The following is a 20614-nucleotide window of genomic DNA, read 5'->3' on the forward strand; positions in this document are numbered from 1 at the left end:
GGACCCCACCAGTGCACAAATCCGTGCACTGGGCCTCTAGTTTATAATAAAAGAAAAAAACAGAAGAGACCTCCCCTTTATTATTTATCTCTAACCAAGTTTTTGAATTGTGGAGAGACAATCTTATAATGTAGTGAAAAAAAAATTGAACTAGAAGTCTAGAATTTTTTTTTCTAACAAACAAACAAACAAACAAAATTAGGGAAGCCATTCAACCCACAACCTCAAGTACTACATATATAAGATAGAGATGTTTTAGCAAATAACTGCTATATTTTTTCCTAATTCTGTGACCCCTCAGAAATATTTGGATGGAACAAAAGAACATGCCTACTTGGAAAAAAATTGGGTATGTTTAATAATGAATAAAATATTCATGTATCTATTTTTAAAGTCGGTACAGTTTATAAGATTATAAGAAAAAAAAGAAATATATGGAAGAGTCTGTTTATAATTAATGTATCTAATACCAATTGAACAGCTAGAAAAGAAATAAAATCTAGGAGCCAGAAATGTTTTGTTTGTTTGTAAGGAATTGATAATGCTAGAGTCACAGTAAGGAAAGAAGATGAAATAAAAATAAATATATGATATTCAACAAATAGAAATCACACAGGATGAGAACTCACTTCCTGAATTGTAATTAGTTTATTTTTCCCAAGAATAATTCTCCAGTTTCCAATTATCTTTCGGAGGGAAAAATATCCATTAACAAACCACTTTCTATGTGAGATACAAAAATATGACTGTGTTTCTCCCTCTCACAATCCCAAAACACATTGTCTCCCATTTAATGATAGTACACTATTCAAATCGTATTATTGCTCCAAATGGCTACAATCAGACATTCTGCAAAGCATGAGTCTGGGATGAAAAGATTTCTCATCCCAGTTTGGAATATAGAGTCATATCAATGTTGAATGATTCCAAAATAAATTCTCAAGCAAAGCTTTTCAAATACATTTCCATTTAAACTCACAAAAACTACTTTTATTCAAGTACTCCAGGGTAATAAAAGTTTCCATGGCTGCTGATTAAGAATTGCTTGAAAACATTTTCAGCAGATAAGTGCTTTTCTCCTCATGAGCATCAAGTGACTTTCTCAGAGTGATAATATTCAGGTAGATGCATTCATTTTGTTAATTAAACATTTCAAGGCATAACCTATAGTAAACCAAGATATTTTGCACTTTCTTTCAAAGTGAGATTCATTTCTCAATTTTGATTATTAAAAAAAATTCAGAAATGTTATTTTACTCCTATAATAGAGTTCAATAACACTGATAAAGTGCATTTACAGAATATTTAAAATCAAAGTTCACTGCCAATAAATGTAAAAGCTCCTTGTTGTACTTGAATTACTGTGATTAATGAAAGTGATTCTAATTACTAAAAGAGCATCTCCATTTCCAAATGTTTATTTTCCATATTGCAAATAGCTCTACACAAACTTAGCTTTCTATAAAACTTCAAGAGATTATTTATTAAATTCATAGAGAATTTTCTAAAAAGACATTGAAGACCCTGGCAAAAATGCTAAAAAATTTAAATAACAACAAAAACCAGTGCCTCAAAATAACATTTGTAGCCTCAAGAAGTGAAGGAAGGCAAAGGAAATAGTACAACTCTGAGAACATATATCAGCAACATTAAAGTTGCATGAATATAAAAATTGATCCTAATAATACTAGGCATCTAAATAATAAGAATTGTCCATCAGAATTTTTTGAAATATAACAAAAACTGAGATTTTATATACCATATATACATATATATGTGTGTGTGTATATATACATATATATTTCTATAGCATAAAAATTCCAGAAATGTTATTTTACTCTTATAATAGAGTTAAATAATAGTGATAAAGTATATTTACAGAATATTCAAAATCAAAGTTCATGTCCAATAAATGTAAAAGCTCCTTGTGGTACTTGAATTACTGTGATTAATAAAAGTGTTTCTAATTACTAAAAGAGTATCTCCATTTCCAAACATTTGTTTCCCATATTGGAGAAAGCAGTAACTAAATTCATAGCAAAAACATTAAAAGTGGCAATAGTTTACACATGTAAGTCACCCCAAAGTCTCAAAACAGTTTTTCTTACATAGTTTCTATTTAAAACAATGAAATATCAATCCCTTCATTTTCCAGTCACTGAAAAATGGGTCAGCTTGATTAGGACTAAAATCTTAATGGTTTCTGACTACTTAAATGTGTCAGGTATCCTGGTCACAAGTGAAAAGAAAATTAATGGGGGAGAGGGGGAGATAGGAAAGAGGCAACACTATCAGTTGTCACCAAAAGCCATGATTACAATTTCAATTATTCATCAGGGATATGAACATAATATTCATTAGTGTAAATGAAGGGCCCCAAAACAAATGAGTTGAGAAAGTTTTATTAGGAAATTGGGTGAGATTATGTGCCCAGGCTATATACGTTTTTATAATCATTCCAATGTATAAAACCAAGTTCCTGTAGAAGGAGAATGTGTAATTCACTGAAGGAGTCAAGATAAGCCTGGGAGAATAAGAAGGACATATAAGCAAATATTCTAACAGACTACAGAGAAATTCAGAGGTAAGAGAAAAGCACATGATTTGAAGTTGAATAACAAGACCCTGGAATTATGCTTTAATTGAACCTACCATATCGTGAATATCACTGCATATCAAATTAATCTGCTGTAAGTTTCCAACATTACTATATGACCCCTTCCTGCCATTGTCTGCCCATTCATTCAACATCTTTGAAATAAATATTTGATATCTACCACTTAAAGTTCAATCACAACAATGAGACCTTGCCAAAGAAATATATATATATACTAGTGGCCCGGTGCACAAAATTTGTGCATGGGGTGGGAGCGCGGTCCCTCAGCCTGGCCTGCACCCTCTCCAATCTGGGACATCCCTCTCACATTCCAGGACTGCTGGCTCCTAACCGCTCATCTGCCTGCCTGCCTGCCTGATCATCCCTAACCACTCTCCCTGCTGGTCTGATCAACCCCAACTGCCCTCTCTGCCAGCCTGCTCACCCCCAACTGCCAACCCCCGGCCAGCCAGCTCACCCCTACCTACCCTCCCCTGTTGGCCTGCTTTCCCCCACCTGCCCCCCCTGGTGACCTGCTTGTCCCCACCTGCCCCTCCTGCTGGCCTGATCGCCCCCAACTGCCCCTCCTGCCAGCCTGATCACCCCCAACTGCCCCCCCTGCCATCCTGCTTGCCCCCAACTGCCCCCCTACTGGCCTGCTCGTCCCCAATTTCCCTTCCCTACTGGCCTGCTCGCCTCCAACTGCCCTCCTCTGCCAGCCTGATTGTCCTAACTGCCTCTGCCTTGGCCCCACCACCATGGCTTTGTCCAGAAGGATGTCTGGAAGGTCTCCTGGTCTAATTAGCATATTACCCTTTTATTAGTATAGATGAGCAAATGTTTCTAAATTCCATATATTCTAATTTAGATTGCTTTAATGATAATTGCTCTGGGAATGGGTCATGAACATTAATCTCCTTTTGTGGCTGAAACTAGATATGGGGATGTTCAGTGGATAGTAAGTACTGCCACATTGCATAGGTGAATTTGAGCTGTACTGGAGTTTCACTGGTGATGGTGTGTGTCTGAGGTTGGGGTGGAATAGATTTCAGAGTAAACCACTATGGATATTGTCCAGTAATGTAGGAAGGAAAGTGAACTTTGCCTCCTCTGCATCAGGTATGTTCTCGAAGTCTTAATCCAAACAGTCATCAGCTGTGGACTAAAGGTGAACCACAGATGCTCTGGGTCTCTTATTCACAGCACTTACTAGATTCTCTCCACTATATAAAACTTTCAAGATATAAATTCATTGTTAGAAATATGACATATTATTAATGGGCTTAATTATAGAGACTTGGTTAATACATGCTATACTGACTACTGGATCCTCTATTATTTGCTTCCCATTGAGCTATAGATGCTTAAGAGACTTGTAGAATTTTAGAGTTAAAAAGGTCATTAAACAAAACAAAAAGGTTAATTTTTCCTGCTATTACTGTGATTGTCATATATAATGCTCTGTCAATCACACCTAAAATTAAACTTCTTTCTCTACCTCACATTGCAATTTCTTGTCAAAATAGCAACTAGATTGTATTTCTTGTGTTGGCAAAATGTTGACATAGATTATTGTCCATTTACAAAATAACATTATTTTAATCCTCATTATGTAACCTACAAACATAATTTCACTTAATCTTTATAACAATCAGGGATAGTATTATTATCCACATTTTATAGATAAAGAAATTGAGATTCACTGGGTTTAGTAGTCCTAAAATCACACAGCCAGTAAGTAACAGGGTCTGAATTTCAGCCCAGGTGTGTCTGACAGAAAGGCTAAGTACTTTTCCCATTAAACATATAAATCTAGCTTAGTTGTTAAAAAATGATCTTGAACTACAAACACCATTAATTCCTATTGAGCTTGCACTTTTGTGGGTGATTAGAATAATCGATCTAAATATTTGTTTGGAATAATCAATAAAGTGTTTCTATATCGTCTGTGAATACCTGCAAAGAAATTGTACATAATCTTACCTAATGACCAGTAAAATCATTGAGTGTAATTTTGGTGACCAAGTGGCCAACTCTGCTAAGCATGAGAATACGATGATGGAAAGGTTGTAATTACACATTCTCATTCTAATGTGCTATGCCAACAATTAGTTTATGTCCGTATACTTACTATTTTTCATTTGAATAAAGGAAGAACATGGCTATTATAGGTGAAGAATATTGCAGATATTTAAGTCAATATGACAACAAATTCATTAATACATTCATTAAATACTTAATGAGCATCTACTATAGGCCATATATTGGAGGATATGGCAAGGAACATTCTTATCTCACGGAGTTACATTATAATGGGAAAGGCAGACTATAAACAAGTAAATTTATTATATTTACTAAAGGCCTGGTGCATGACATTCGTGCACTGGCAGGGGCGTCCCTCAGCCCCTTAGCGCTGCCACGGAGGCAGTAGAGGCTCTTGCCACTACTGCTGTGCTCGCCAGCCATGAGCCCAGCTTCTGGCTGAGCGGCACTCCCCCTGTGGGAGCACCATTTACCCAGAAGCCAGGCTCACTGCTCCTTAGTGCTGCCTCAGAGACAGGAGAGGCTCCCATCACCACCGCTGCGCTCGCCTGCTGGTGAGCCTGGCTTCTGGCTGAGCGACGTTCCCCTTCTGGGTGCACACTGACCACCAGGGGGCAAATCCCGCATTGAGCGTCTGCCCCCTACTGGTCAGTGCACATCATAGTGACTGGTTGTTCTGCCGTTCAGTTGATTTGCATATTAGCCTTTTATTATATAGGATGTTTACCTATACATGCACAATATATATAAACATATATAAGGTTTTTATATATAATTATATGAATGCATATAGTTTCAGTTTATAAAAAGTGCTATAAGGAAACATAAAGCAGGTTAATATGAAAAGTAAATGTTATTTTAGATATTGTATAATCAGAATACAAATACAATGTTGAAGAATACCTGTTCAATATTTAATCATTGGCCATTTGAAGGGTAGGCTGTTATTTCCTCTTTCTAAGTACACGGCAGAAAATACTTTAGTTCATTAAAACTACCTTTTGCAAAGCAGTGCATTCGATTTTCTCAAGAATGTAAAGCTACAGATTTTATATTTCTAAACTTAATGTTGGAGAACTTGAGTAAAAATTCTAAATCTATCTGAAAAATAATTATACCTAGGAGCTAGAATATCTCTGCTGTACCATTTTATTTCATCAGCTTACATAAGAAAACAATTTTATGAAGAAGATACTAAGCATTACTATGCAATTAAGGTTGGTTGCAAAACCAGTTTTAATCTATTTTTCCAGGCCATATTTTCCTATTAGTGATAAAGTTCAAAGACATTAAGTTTAGAGTATTAAATTTTAATGCTGGAACTGAGTCTTCAGAGTAAAAAGTGAGTGGCATTGGCAAAACAAAATAAAACAAAGACACATAAGGAAAAAAAAACACTAGTGTGTAAAATTCCTCTCCTAAGAAAAAACAAAATTGATCCATTAAATATTTAATATTTACTTTTTACATCTTTGAATAAATTTCATTTTAGAAGATTGTGTAAAATATTATTATTTAAATTTTTTTTGGTAGTTTTTATTGTGATGAACAAAAACCAGAACAACCAGAATTTTGGAGAAAATTTAAAGACATAGAAAACTTTGATCATTTAGAAATTTGGCTTTGAGGTTCACCTGAATTTATCTTCAAGGATACAGTGTCTAACACCTTGAACACACCATCTACTGAATGAAACACCACCTCACATCAAAGTAAAAAACATGCAATAGATATCAAAGCAGGAAATCTCTTGTTTGATCAGCATCAGTGAAAATTAAGTAATCCTTTTCACATTCTCTTCCAACTCTGAAAAGTGAAACCTCCAATCGTACCAGGCCAATACAGACAAGATTAGTCCACTATTTGGGACTGGGTCAATATACATCCAAATCCTAAGCAGACAAGCCCTATTCAGTTATGAAAGCTGACAGGGTCCCTGCTCCAGGTGATAAGGCTTCAGGCATTGCATACACCTCACCACCTGCAGCAGAATAAACACTGACACCTTGACAGTTTGTCAATGGAAAGCCATTCACTCTTTTTGAGACTTGGAGATACTGGGAGTGGAAACAATTTTGTACACACATCTAGTAACTACCGTCATTATTTGTATGGTAAAGTTTTCCCTTGATAAGTATCCTTGAAAACATTGTGTGTGTGTGTGTGTGTGTGTGTGTGTGTGTGTGTGTGTGTGTGTGTGTCCATGTGAAAAAACTGCCCAATTTATAAATAGAGCTGCCAATTCACAAACTAATTCATAGTAGCCTTAAAGTTACTTGAGATCTTAAAAGTAGAAACAGACCATAGTAGATGTACATACAGCTAATAAAATTATATTTAACACTGTAAAGAAATGAGTATCATAAAACTCAGACTATTGGTTATACTACTCAGAAGGGAGGAGGTTGGGAATGAAGTATGAGGGGGTGTTCAGGATGCTTGGTATGTCCTATTTCTTTACCATAGTAGTAGTTGTTTCCTTGAAAATAACTCACGAAACTATCCTAATATTTTTGCAGTTTTCTATGTTTACTATGCTTCAATATAAAACAATAATTAAAACACATTAAAATATTTTAAACTCTTCTAGCATAAATTTTCCAAGAGGTTTTTATTGCTGATTAGAACAACTCCTTAGTTTTATCTAAGTTTCTCTGCATCCTATACTCAACACGGAAAAGGAACAGATACTAAAGAACCTCTTAACTCGATACAGCAAGTTTATACACTTAGAAATTTATAGTTATGAGCCCTGTATGCACATGTAATTACCTTGAGATTTTCCTACCACAAATATAAAAAGATGGCAAATTCAAACTGTCACAGCAATTTTCCCAGGGCTTTTATATTTCTCCTCAAGAAAGTTATAGTTTCGAGAGTTCATGAAATACTCCTTACTGCCCTCAGCTTCTTCTTACATGTGATCTGAGGTATAGCGCCAGAGCTCAGTTCCTGCAAGCCATTTGCTAGTTATGCATACCACATAGAGAAGCTGAAATACTGAAATGTCAGTTTTATAGAAGGACTTCACTCTTACTAAATGAAATTCCTCTAAGCTCTTTTTTCTGATTTTCTGCATGTTACAAGTTTAAAACCAAGCAGCTATGCATTGTACAAATATTAAATTCATTACTTTACAAAAATTATTATAATGAATGAAAGATTATGCTAGTTCCCTAGGAAACCATCAGATTCCTGTACCCTTCTTCCTTTAAATTATTCTAAAACATAAATAAAATTCATTTACTAATACTTCTGGTAAGTACTTAAGGTCATTTAAATGTCTAATTCTCCCCCTTTCTTCTTTTTCAAACTACAGTAGAAACTGTAATGTATACTGTGAACGTATTGTATGAAGACAATCAAACACAACCATAGTTACTGTAGGAAAGCATATTTATCAGTGTTTCTGGTCTTACTTTGCGAATGCCTCGGCCAAGCTCCTCTCCATAGTTGGTTCCAAGAATTTCAAAGTGGACGTTGGGATTGCCTCCATTTTCTGCAAATTCCAGCTCTCCAGTCAACCCATTAACTCCACCCTAAAGCAGAGAAAATATACTGATGTAAGATTTCAGAAAAAAGGTAAAGTAGTAATAATCAAAAGTATAAAAGAAAGTTCTAGTAAAACAATTTCCATCTATAAAATAAATATTATTTCAAGCATGCAATTATGAATAGGCTACTTTTTAATAAGTGCACAGCATAAATTGAAGAGCAATTGAAAGTAATCTTGAGAATCACTTAATCCAAGTTTATCCACTTCACAGACAGAATATTTAGACCCAAAGAGTCAAACGATTACACAAACTGACAGGATGTTTTCGCTGAGACTAAATCCCAGGCTAGGTTTGCTGCCTTCATACCTTCTGACACACGTGGATCCATCCGTCAGAAAACTAGATGCTCTCGGAGAGAATGGATCTACTCTGGAGACACATTTTGACAATATTCTTTCTCAGCACAATGCCATTCTAATTGGACCTAAAATTATTTCCTGGATTCTAAAAGCTATGGTTTATAAGCTATTAGCGGGTTGTTTTTCCTCCTTCTTTAAATATCTTGTCTAAATGTAAAAAAGAAATCTAAATTGGACTTGAAATCTGTTTTTGCTCTTAACCAGTAGTGCTGGCTATTGAGATTCATTGGGAATTTCCAAGCTTCATCTCTCATTCAACATGGCAGGTGTTCATTTCCCCAACAGATGGTAATGTTGGTCAGACTTCTCTCTTTCTTGTTTACCATTCTTTTCTTGGTTTAGTTTATCATTTAGGATTTTACAAGTAAAAATCATATTTGAAATCACTTCTAAACTATAGTACTTCTAACTTGGAATTTTAGCCTGATAATCACATTTATCTGAACAAGTTATCTCGATTTGTACATCACTTTAAGTATCACCTCTATATTGTTTGATAATTAAATATACAGACAGTCCCCAATTTATGATGTGTTTTGCCTTACACTTTTTTTTTTTCAACCTTGCAATGGTGCAGAAGCAATTCAAATCTGGTATAAACAGTACTTGGGATTTTGACTTTTAAAAAAAATATATTTTACTGCCGAGACCGGTTTGGCTCAGTGGATAGAGCGTCGGCCTTTGGACTCAAAGGTCCTGGGTTCGATTCCGGTCAAGGGCATGTGCCTTGGTTGCGGGCACATCCCCAGTGGGGAGTGTGCAGGAGGCAGCTGATCAATGTTTCTAGCTCTCTATCCCTCTCTCTTCCTCTCTGTAAAAAATCAATAAAATATATTTTTAAAAAAATAAAAATAAAAAAAATAAAAAATATATATTTTACTGATTTTTTTACAGAGAGGAAAGGAGAGGGATAGAGAGCTAGAAACATCGATCAGCTGCCTCCTGCACACCCCCCACTGGGGATGTGCCCACAATCAAGGTACAAGCTCCTGACAGGAATCGAACCTGGGACCCTCCAGTTCACAGGCCGACACTCTATCCACTGAGCCAAACCGGCCAGGGCAGAGATTTTGATTTTTTATTGTTATCCCCCTGCAGTTCGATACTCTGGTGATGCTGGTCGGCAACAGTGAGCGCAGCTACAAGTCAGCAATGCAATTGCAAGGGTAAACCACTGGTACTCTCCAGTGCACTTGGTTACCAGCCGTTTTTTGGATATTGTGTTCTGAGCACATTAAGGTAGGTTACAGTAAGCTATGATGGTCGGTAAGTTAAATGTACTAAATTCATTTTTGACTAACAATATTTTCAACTTAGGTTTATTGGGACATGACCTCGTCATGTCACAGGTCACCTGTATTTCATTTGCCATAACCTCTAACTTAACTTCTGGTCTTTAATGGCAGGTATTATGCTATCTGCTATATCTCCTACTGCATATGTGTCTTATACCCATTGCATGATGCTAAGTTCATAACAGGAATTCAATAAAACTATTGCTTACTCATTACTTTCAGTATTTAATCTATTTCATTTTTTCAACAGTTATAACCAACAAAACTGATCTTCCATAACTATTTCCTAATAAGCAACTTCTCTTTTATTATCCAATTTTATTAATAAAATATGTTGATATTGATGGTTCTGCGCTCTTCTCATGTATGATTTAGTCAATACCATGGCCTTGAATTATGTTGTCAGAATCTACTAGTTGTGTAAACGTGGCTAAGTCCTTTAATTTCTCTGTCCCAATTTCAACATCTGTTAAATGGGATTATCCTACCTAATAATAGACAAATATGCAAATTGACCATACCTCCAACACACCCACAAGCCACGCCCACCATCCAATCAGAGAGAGCATGCAAATTAACCCAAACCAAGATGGCTACAGCCACAGAGAGCAAGGTTTCCTAGGTAACAGAGGAAGCCAAGCTTTCTGCCTGCCCTTGCCAGGCCTAAGCCTCCACTCAAGCTACAAAGTTTCAATTATAGAAGGTAAACAAATTCAAACAAATGGCAGCAGAATGGAGCTTGAGAGAGCAGGCCAGGGTTGCTGCCAGCAACAGGGGAAGCAAAGCTTTACGCACACCCTGGCTGGGCCCACCTGCTTAAGGCAACAAAGTTTCAATTATAACCCCAACAGAAATGGCTGCCGGCCTCGGAGGGAGCCCCAGGCTTGGCTCTGCTCCAGGCTACAAAGTTTCAATTGTAGAAGAAGAATAAATTCCAGATACCAAGGCCTCCACTTGGGTTGCCAGGGGGCATGGCCGGCCAGCAAACCACCACAGGCCCCTCGCTCAGGCCGCCCCATGCCCCAAGGGAACCCCCACCTGATCCTGGACACCCTTCAGGGCAAACCAGCTGGCCCCCACCCCTGTACCAGGCCTCTATCCTATCTAATAAAAGAGTAATATACAGATTGATCATCACTGCAACACACAAAATAGCTGCCCCCATGTGGTCAAAGATCCTGCCCCCATATGGACACAGGATGGCCACCACAAGATGCCCAGCAGGAGAGGGCAGTTGGGAGGCACCCGGCATGCAAGGGAGGGCAGTTGAGAAGGACCAGGCCTGCAAGGGAGGGCAGTTGGAGGTGATCAACCCTGCAGGAGAGGGCAGTTAGGGGTGACCAGGCCAGCAGAGGAGGGAAGTTGGGGGCAAACAGGCTGGCAGCAGAGTGGTTAGGGGGTGATCAGGCTGGCAGGCAGAAGCGGTTAGGGGCAATCAGGAAGGCAGGCAGGCAAGCAGTTGGGAGCCAGCAGTCCTGGATTGTGAGAGGGATGTCCAACTTCCCGTTTAGGCCCAATCCCTGGGACATCCCTTGAGGGGTCCCATATTGGAGAGGGTACAGGCTGGGCTGAGGGACAATGCCCCTCCGTGCATGAATTTCATGCACCGGGCCTCTAGTTATAAAATAATAGTACTAAACCCAGAAGACTATGAGTTTTATATTACATAGAAAAAATATAGTAAAGTGTTCAATAAATTGTGTAACTTTAATTACTATCATTATCACCAGCATTATCATCTATGTGATTTTTTCATTCTCTATTTTTGAAGGCTTTCTAATTCTGCGAAATATTGTAAGCATGATCCTGATTTTTTTCAACTACATTTATTAGGGTGACAAAATTTCACTATATGCTTGAATATTCACATAGCTTTGGAAAATATTTTTGCAAAATTGGACTCAATTACATTTAACCAATTAGTGTTTGGGTAGAAAAGAGTTAATGCAACTGATCTATAACCTATTCACTCCTTTTACTGTTGGAGGTGGGGATAGGGTAAGAAAAAAATAAAGGAGGTAAATTATCCAATTCTTTCAAGTCAATTATATCCTGCATGTTCACTCATACTAATATTTGAAAGAATTCAATTATCAGTTAACATTTTAGAGATCAGGATAAGTGTAGTGGATCTTATAATCATTAATATCACCAAATGGCAAATACTGTGAGAGTTTGACTTACAAATATAGTATATATTATTACATTTAAGTTCAAACAACTGGTATTCAGTAACATTTTATAAGAGCTTTTCTTGTCTTCAATCACACTTCAGTAATATCCCTAAAATGTCATCATCTTAATTTTTTGTCATAGTGCTTTATTTCTAAGAAAAATAGGAAATATATTGTATATCACTATGATTGTTTCATTGCAAAAATGCTATTCTCCTGTAATTTCTAAACTTTTGAACATTAGACTGCCTGGCACTATATTATTATTATTCCCAACCAATACTCATATGGCCATTCCCGGTAAATGTCTTAATCCTTAGCTTGTATCCAGTACTGAGCATCTTAGTCCACTTACATTATACAAGGAATGAAACCATAAATCAGGGACCTTTATTTAGTTTACTGTGGCCTCCACTTACCTTGTTCCCCTTATGACTTTGTAATTTATCTCTTTTATGTTATATTATTTTTAAAAAATATCTTTAAATATATATTTTTATTGATTTCAGAGAGAAAGGGAGAGGGAGAGGGAGAAATAGAAACATCAATGATGAGAGAGAATCATTGATTAGCTGCCTCCTATATGCTCCCTTCTGGGGATCAAGCCCGCAAACAGGGTATGTGCCCTTGACCAGAATCAAACTGGGACCCCTCAGTCCGAAGGCCGACATTCTATCCACTGAGCCAAACCAGCTAGGGCTTTTTGTTATACTAGACTCCTGGTACACGACATTTGTGCACTGGGGTGCAGAGTCCCTCAGCCCATCTCATAGTCTGAGACTCCTCGGGGGGTGCCTTCTTGCCAGCTTAGGCCTACTCCCCACAGTTGGACATACCCTGAGGGATCCTTAGCACTGCTACAGAGGCAAGAGAGGCTCCCGCCACTGCTGCCACACTTGCCAGCTGTGAGCCCTGCTTCTGGCTGAGCGGCACTACCCCTGGGGAGCACACTGACCACCAGGGGACAGCTCCTGTGTTGAGTGTCTGACCCTGGTGGTCAGTGCGAGTCATAGCAACTGGTTGTTCCCCCGTTTGGTCTATTTGCATATTAGCGTTTTATTATATAGGATTCTTAATGAACTGTTAGCATGTTTTACCAGTAAAACCTTCTCATGAAGGTGAAAGGGATGCTTGAGAGGTCAGTATTTCAAGCAAATAAACCCTTCAACTGAAGCCCTTTGTTATCTGATCCACACTTAAATTCTGGTTTTTGATTGCTCAAGAATATTCCCATGCTCCTCACCTTCTTTTTTTTCCATTTATCCTCATATCAGCCTTGTAATCAGAGCCTTGGCCAGGTGGCAAAGAACAGTCATTGTCTTCATGCATGCACTGTTACGGTTTTTATCTCTTGATGATATAGCAGATTCTACACAAAATAAGCTAATGGGGCATTGATAGTATGAATAACACATACAAATGATTTCTAAATGTCCTTTAAATTGAGAGTAAAATTTGCTGCCAGAGGAAACCACTAAAATCCAAGTAAAATTGGTTTGGATTGCATCCTACCCTCTCCCCAGTGAGCATCAAATATGGAAAGCATAAGAGAAGAAAAATTAAAAGTGTAGAATCAAGGTTGGAATAATTTACCATTGGATAATCAGTTTCTGAAAAGGAAAATTTTTGTTCCTCAACAAATAGGATACATTGGAAACAAGAAGAAAAAAATATTACTAAAAATTTATTTCATTCTGTTTATGCGGCTGAAGAATTTTCTTCTATACTTGAGTCTGCAAAGTAACACAGATTCTTTTGGTAGATCATATGGAACATCAAATATTTTATACTCATCTCATTTCCTTATACATATTCCTAGGCTCCTTGCAACCTACAGACATGCTTGGTAACCAAGGACACCCTGTTAAATGATCATGAGCCCAGCAAGGCTGTGAACACATTGAGAGATGCCAGACTCAGTGTCATGTCCTGATACCCTCATGTTTCATAAGTTAATTTCAGATAGAGAAATACCCACAGAAGGGAAATACTACATTTCCTACTCAGAAAATAAATATAATGGGTAGATAAATACTAAGATAAAAGATGAAAAATAACAAAAATTGAAAACAAAACATAATTTATGTGAAATGGTTAGCGGAATTTGAGTTGCCATATAATCTTACCTAGTAATAGACAAACATGTAAATTGACCATACCTCCGCTACGCCACCAGCAAATCAGGAGTGATATGCAAATTAACCCAACAAAGATGGCAGTTGATTTGCATATACAGGTGCCAAGTGATGGGGGTGGGACGCTTGTGCCATCGCCATGGGGATGTTCTGCCCCACCCCTGGTCTCTCAGGGCCTCTGGGCAGCGTGCAAAGGTGGGACAGGTGTGGAAAGAGGCGGCTCCTGGAGCAGAAAGAGGCAGCTCCAGGGCCTGAGCGGAAAGGGGCTGGACTGGAGTGGAAAGGCGGTACTGGCAGCCAGGGAAAGGAAAGCCCATTCTAGCACGAATCTTCATGCATCGGTCTTATAGTATTTATATATGTGTATATGTGCATAGATAGATAGATAGATAGATAGATAGATAGATATATCCTACCTAATAAAAGAGCAATATGCAAATTAACCATCACTCTGCTACACCCACCAGCTACACCCACCAGCCAATCAGGAGTGAGTATGCAAATTAACCCCAACCAAGATGGCTGCCGCCACAGAGAGCAGGAGGAAGGCTTGGGTTTCCCTGGCAATGGAGGAAGCCAAGCTTTCCACACACCCTGGGTGGCCCAGGCTTCCACTCAAGGATACAAAGTTTCAATTAAAGAAGATAAATAAATTCCAACAGAAATGGTGGCAGCCACAGAGCTGGAAAGAGCAGGAGGCTAGGGTTGCCCCCGGCGATGGAGGAAGCCAAGTTTCTGCAGCCCTGGTCGGCCCAGGCCTCTGCTTAAGGCTACAAAGTTTCAATTATAGAAGATAAATAAATTCCAACAGAAATGGCAGCAGCCACGGAGTGAGCAGGAGGCTTGGCTCCGCTCCAGGCTACAAAGTTTTAATTATAGAAGATAAATAAACCCCAGATACCAGGGTCTCAACTTGGGTCACCTGGGGGCAGGGCCAGCCTGCAAACCACCACAGGCCCCTTGTCCAGGGTGCCCCACACCACAAGGGAACCCCCACCCTGATCCAGGACACCCTTCAGGGCAAACCAGCTGGCCTCCACCAGTGCACCAGGCCTCTATCCTATCTAATAAAAGAGTGATATGCAGATTGACCATCACTCCAAGACACAAGATGGCTGCCCCCATGTGGTCAAAGATGGCTGCTCCCATGTGGACACAAGATGGCTACCACAAGATGACCAGCAGGGGAGAGCAGTTGAGAGGGACCAGGCCTGCAAGGGAGGGCGGTTGTGGGCAATCAGGCCAGCAGGGGAGGGCAGTTGGAAGGGACCAGGCCTGCAAGGGAGGGCAGTTAGGGGCGATCAAGCCTGCAGTGGAGGATAGTTAGGGGTGACCAGGCCTGCAGAGGAGAGAAGTTGGGGGTGACCAGGCCTGCAGGGAAGGGCAGTTGGGGGTGACCCAGGCCTACAGAAGAGAGCAATTGGGGAGACCAGGCCTGTAGGGAAGGTCAGTTAGGGGTGACCAGGCCTGCAGGGGAGGGAAGTTAGGGGTGACCAGGCCTGTAGGGGAGGGCAGTTAGGGGCAAACAGGTTGGCAGTGGAGCAGTTAGGCATCAATCAGGCTGGCAGGGGAGTGGTTAAGGGGTGATCAGGCTGGCAGGCAGAAGCGGTTAGGGGCAATCAGGAAGGCAGGCAGGTGAACAGTTGGGAGCCAACAGTCCTGGATTGTGAGAGGGATGTCCGACTGCCCGTTTAGGCCTGATCCCTCTAGGACATCCCTCGAGGGGTCCCAGATTGGAGAGGGTGCAGCCTGGGCTGAGGGACAGCCCCCCCCACCCACACACACACACACACACACGCACACACACACACACACACACACACTGTGCACGAATTTCATGCACTGGGCCTCTAGTACCTATATATTTACATATATACCTATACACTCAAATTCATTCATAATAGAGACTGGAGGCTAACTAAAAATGGGAGGTTACTAGCTTACTGATCATGCTATTTACATCTTAGGAAAGAAGTAATCGAGGCCCAGACAAATAGCTACTTGAGCAACCCGAAATAAAACCTTCATCATGTGCCTCATACTTTTTTCCTCTAAATTATGTAAACTGAGTGTCCAACATAACATATATATATATCATGGTGGATTGCTAAAAATATGTGTTGAGTTAGCTTAAATTAAACTATACCGTTTTACCCACTTTATGATTCAAATGCCCTTGAAGTTGGAGTATACATTGATGAGTCCACAAGAGAAATATTTCAAAGGCAGGCTGATTTTTTAAAGACATTTGTGACAACAAGTTTATTTGTGCACATTTTGTAAAGAGGCTAACTTATATTTCAAGTCAATACTGTTTCTGGCAAGTCAGGTTATGTTTTCCAAAATTCTCTCTCTTCTTCAGGTGTATGAATTCTAAATGGTACCTATTGATTTATATAAAAAGCAAAGTAATAGGTTTCCATTCCTCAAGTATACAGATGTAAAAACAACAGCAAAACCCCCAACTTTGTCCAAGTTATTCTTCTTCCCACACATTTATGTTAAATTGCCAGATCTTATTTTAATAACCTAAATATCTCTTTAAGATATCTGCTTTCATCCATCTCCAAGACCCACATAATTGCCTGTGCTTCCTCTGAACTGGAGCATGAGCTTCTCAAATTGGTGTTTTCTCATCCAGTCCATCTGGTCCAATAGCAGCTACAGAATGGATTCTCTACTTGGCAGCCACTGAGTAATCTGATTTTGTTTAAAATACCTCTGTGGCTTAACCTTACCCTTCAAAGTTTAAGGCCTTTTAACATGGTTAAAAGAAACCTGTCGTGATATTGTGATATTTACCCTGCCTACTTCTTGGACCTAATGTGGAACCATGGCCCTCTTCTGTCTCTATTCTAGCCATCTGGTCTTATTTTATTTTTTTATATATTTTTATTTATTTCAGAGAGAAAAGGAGAGATAGAGAGAGAGAGAGAGAGAGAGAGAGAGAGAGAGAGAGAGAGATCAATGATAAGAGAGAATGGTTGATCAGCTGCCTCCTGCACACCCCCATACTGAGGATGGAGCCCACAACCTGGGCATGTGCCCTGACCAGGATGGAACCGTGACCTCCAGTTCATAGGTCAACACTCAACCACTGAGCCACACCAGCCAGGCATCTGGTCTTATTTTAGATGTTTAAATGTGACAAGCTCCCTTTACTGAGAGCCTGCTAACATTCTAATGCCCTACATGAAACATTCTTCCTCCCCCATTTCTAGAATGCTCCTCTCTTTCTTTCCCTCATTAATGACTACTCATCTTAAATGTTTCCACTCATCTGTCACTCTTACACCTAAAGTAGGTTCTCCAGTCACATATTTTCAGAACAGTTGGTGTTTCCCCTTTCGGAGGACTGATCACACTTGTAATTCTTTTTTATATTTCTATTTTTAGTCCTTATTCTGTGATCTCACAGTACACCATATGGTAGTATTCAATAAATATTTTTTGAATGAATAGATTGCCATATAAGAAGTAATTTTAATATTTTGCCATTTTAAAGAATAGTCTTTCAGATATCAACATGTACCAAGATATCTTTTATTGATTGATTGATTGATTGATTGTGGTATTATATATGTGTCCTTATTCCCCCATTACCCCCCAACTACCTATTCATGCCCTCACCCTGCTGGTGTCTGTGTCCATTGATTAGGCTTATATGCATGCATACAAGTCCTTTGGTTGGTCTCTCCCCCTTACCCCCACCCTCCCCTACCTTCCCTGAGGTTTGAGGTTCTGATCGATGTTTCTCTGCCTCTGGATCTGTTTTTGTTCATCATTTATGTTGTTCATTATATTCCATAAATGAGTGAGATCATGTGATATTTATCTTTCTCTGCCTGGCTTATTTCACTTAGCATAATGCTCTCCAGCTCCATCCATGTTGTTTCAAATGGTAAGAACTCCTTCTTTTTTACCGCAGCGTAGTATTCCATTGTGTAGATGTACCACAGTTTTTTAATCCACTCATATGCTGATGGGCACTTAGGCTGTTTCCAAATCTTAGCTATGGTGAATTGTGCTGCCATGAACATAGGGGTGCATATGTCCTTTCTGATTCATGTTTCTAGGTTCTTGGGATATATTCCTAGAAGTGGGATCACTGGGTCAAATGGGAGCAAGATATCTTTTAGATATATTTATCAAAATGTTTAAATATGGGAAATTGAATTGGTATTAAGAGACTTGAGATCCTGCCACAAATATTGTTATATTATATTTTCCCACATTCAGCATTGAAAATAATTACTGCAAGGGATTTAGCAGAAATTGATTATTCAAGCCAATGTGGATTTAAGGGTCTAGCAAATTGTTTTTTGTTTTTTTATTGAAGGAGCTATCAAATCTTGATTGGCTTGCTAGTGCAGAACACACAGAAAGTGTCACTGGTTTTATATGTAATCACATTTTTTAAATGTAATTTTTTTTAAATTTTTGTTTGAATCATAGAACAAAAAATATAAGCATATTCTTTCTAAAACTCAGCTCTGATTATGTCAGACCCATGCTCAGAAATTTTTTAGTCATTCACTTACCTCGAAAATAAATTCCTTTCCTCAATTTCTTTCCAGTTCAAACTATTTTCTCCATGTACTTTGTGTACTCTAGTATTTTAGCTTAACAATAACCCACAACCGTCGGACAAACTAATACTCTAGTATTTTAATCCATCTTTCTCATTGTCCACATATTTTATCCCAGTAGATATGTCAGCTGGTGTGCCCCCACCACCTGAAGTATGTTCTTCTCCATAGCTTTACCTATCTCAAAACTGTTAATTTTCAAATTTGTATTGAGATGCTATCAGCTCCATGTAGATATCAGCTTCAAATCTAATTTCTCTGTTTGGGATCAGGTTCCCCAGGAAACAGCTCTGAAATGGAGATTTGTGTGCAGGAGAGTTACCTGTAGCCCTCCTAGAAAAGTATCTGCAGGAGAGTGAGGAAAGAAGGGTTGGACAGAGGGAGAGGGGCAAATGCAATGCAAACACAGCAGCAGCTCAGGTGATCCCATGGGCCAGTCTCTAGTTACTTTACAATGACTTTTTGGAGTGATCACAAATGGAGGCAAGGGGCTCTGATCTTTCTGGCTCTGCAATGACCAGTCATTGGGTGCATGCTTTTCTGGAAAGGAAGTGAAGTGGAGAGCTCCCTTCTGCCCTGGACAGGACAGTTCCTGGACAGGGGGATGAGGGTGGGGGATGGGGAGGTTGGGGGGAGGATCAGCTGTGTGCTGTCCTGAGCAAGAGTGCCTCAGCCATGAAGCAGAGCCCTGAGCGTGTGCACACTGCACCATGGCCTTTTCTAAGATTCCACAGAATCTTATTTTTAGCACATTTGGGGCCTTTGTTGTCTCTCCTTAGAGTATTGCTTTTTGTATACTTAGCCAATACTAGGCTCTAAATTCCTTTTCAGGTAATTACATACAAGAATTTGAATAATATGTTCCACAGGCTAGGCATTTGATAAATATGTGCTAAAAGAGTGATGAATGCATGAATGAACAAAGCATACTCTTGGAAACTATTTCAATATTAACTGTAAGAAAAAATAGAAAATGATTGTCATTTAATCATAGAACAAGTCTACAAATAAAGATAAGCTGCTCGTGTTGCATGGGTGTAATGCCATTCCACAATCTGTAAGAAAGACGGCTGATCTACACAGATGAAGCTGAGTTTGAAATGCCCCAGGGAAGTGGTTTTCAAATTGTGGCTTTGAAAATAAATTACGGTGGTAATAATGGAGATCCCCTCCTTCTCTCTTCCAGAGAAGTTCACCTTTTATTTGTTTTACTTATTTAATTTCAAAGACTTAAATGCTTATTGTAGGGTATGCAACATCATCAAATTTAAATTATATATGGAAACTCCTTACTAAAATGCATATTACAATTAAATGCAGCTTCTCATAATTAATAAACCAAATATGCATATATGTGCAAATAAACTTTTTCCACAAAAGCTTTTTAAAATGTAGTCTGCGCCTTTGAAATAGTCCTCTTGCTGCCTCATTAATGTACACTCCAACTTCAGAGCATTTGAAAAGGCCATATTAAAACAAAGACATTGTTTATATAATATTAACATTGGTGTATATGCCCCTGATTTGTTGGTGTATGTGTGTGTTTTCTTTAACCAAATGATTTTGACAGTAGTGACGTGTTTACTTCTGCCATGAACAATAAAAAGGGTAAATGGTATGGTACACAGAACATGGAATTGGAATCCAAAAAACTTGGCATTTAAAACAAATGTGCTGTATAACCAACCCTTAACAAGTCATTTAAGTTTTCTGAGTCTCGGTTTTCTCTGCCTTATAAGTGGGGAAAATAAGTAAGATTAACTGTATTTTACCTTGCTACTCTAAAATTGTACAGGCTACTAATAAGCAAAAAAAAAAAAGTATAAAATACAGTAAAACAAAAATAGAATACATTCTTTACAGAAT

The 20614-nt window shown here is 38.7% G+C and overlaps 1 protein-coding gene across 1 annotated transcript in view; it reads right to left on the reverse strand.

The window, feature by feature from the left end:
* The window catches only part of GRID2 (glutamate ionotropic receptor delta type subunit 2), a 1386076-nt gene that overhangs the window by 509494 nt on the left and 855968 nt on the right, over positions 1 to 20614 (reverse strand). Inside the window, exon 8 of the mRNA XM_008143549.3 lies at positions 8059 to 8178. Within this exon, the coding sequence (XP_008141771.1) occupies positions 8059 to 8178 (120 nt within the window). The remainder of the gene's footprint in view (positions 1 to 8058; positions 8179 to 20614) is intronic.

Source organism: Eptesicus fuscus, chromosome 2 (assembly GCF_027574615.1).
Source record: "Eptesicus fuscus isolate TK198812 chromosome 2, DD_ASM_mEF_20220401, whole genome shotgun sequence".
Classification (NCBI taxonomy): Eukaryota; Metazoa; Chordata; class Mammalia; order Chiroptera; family Vespertilionidae; genus Eptesicus; species Eptesicus fuscus.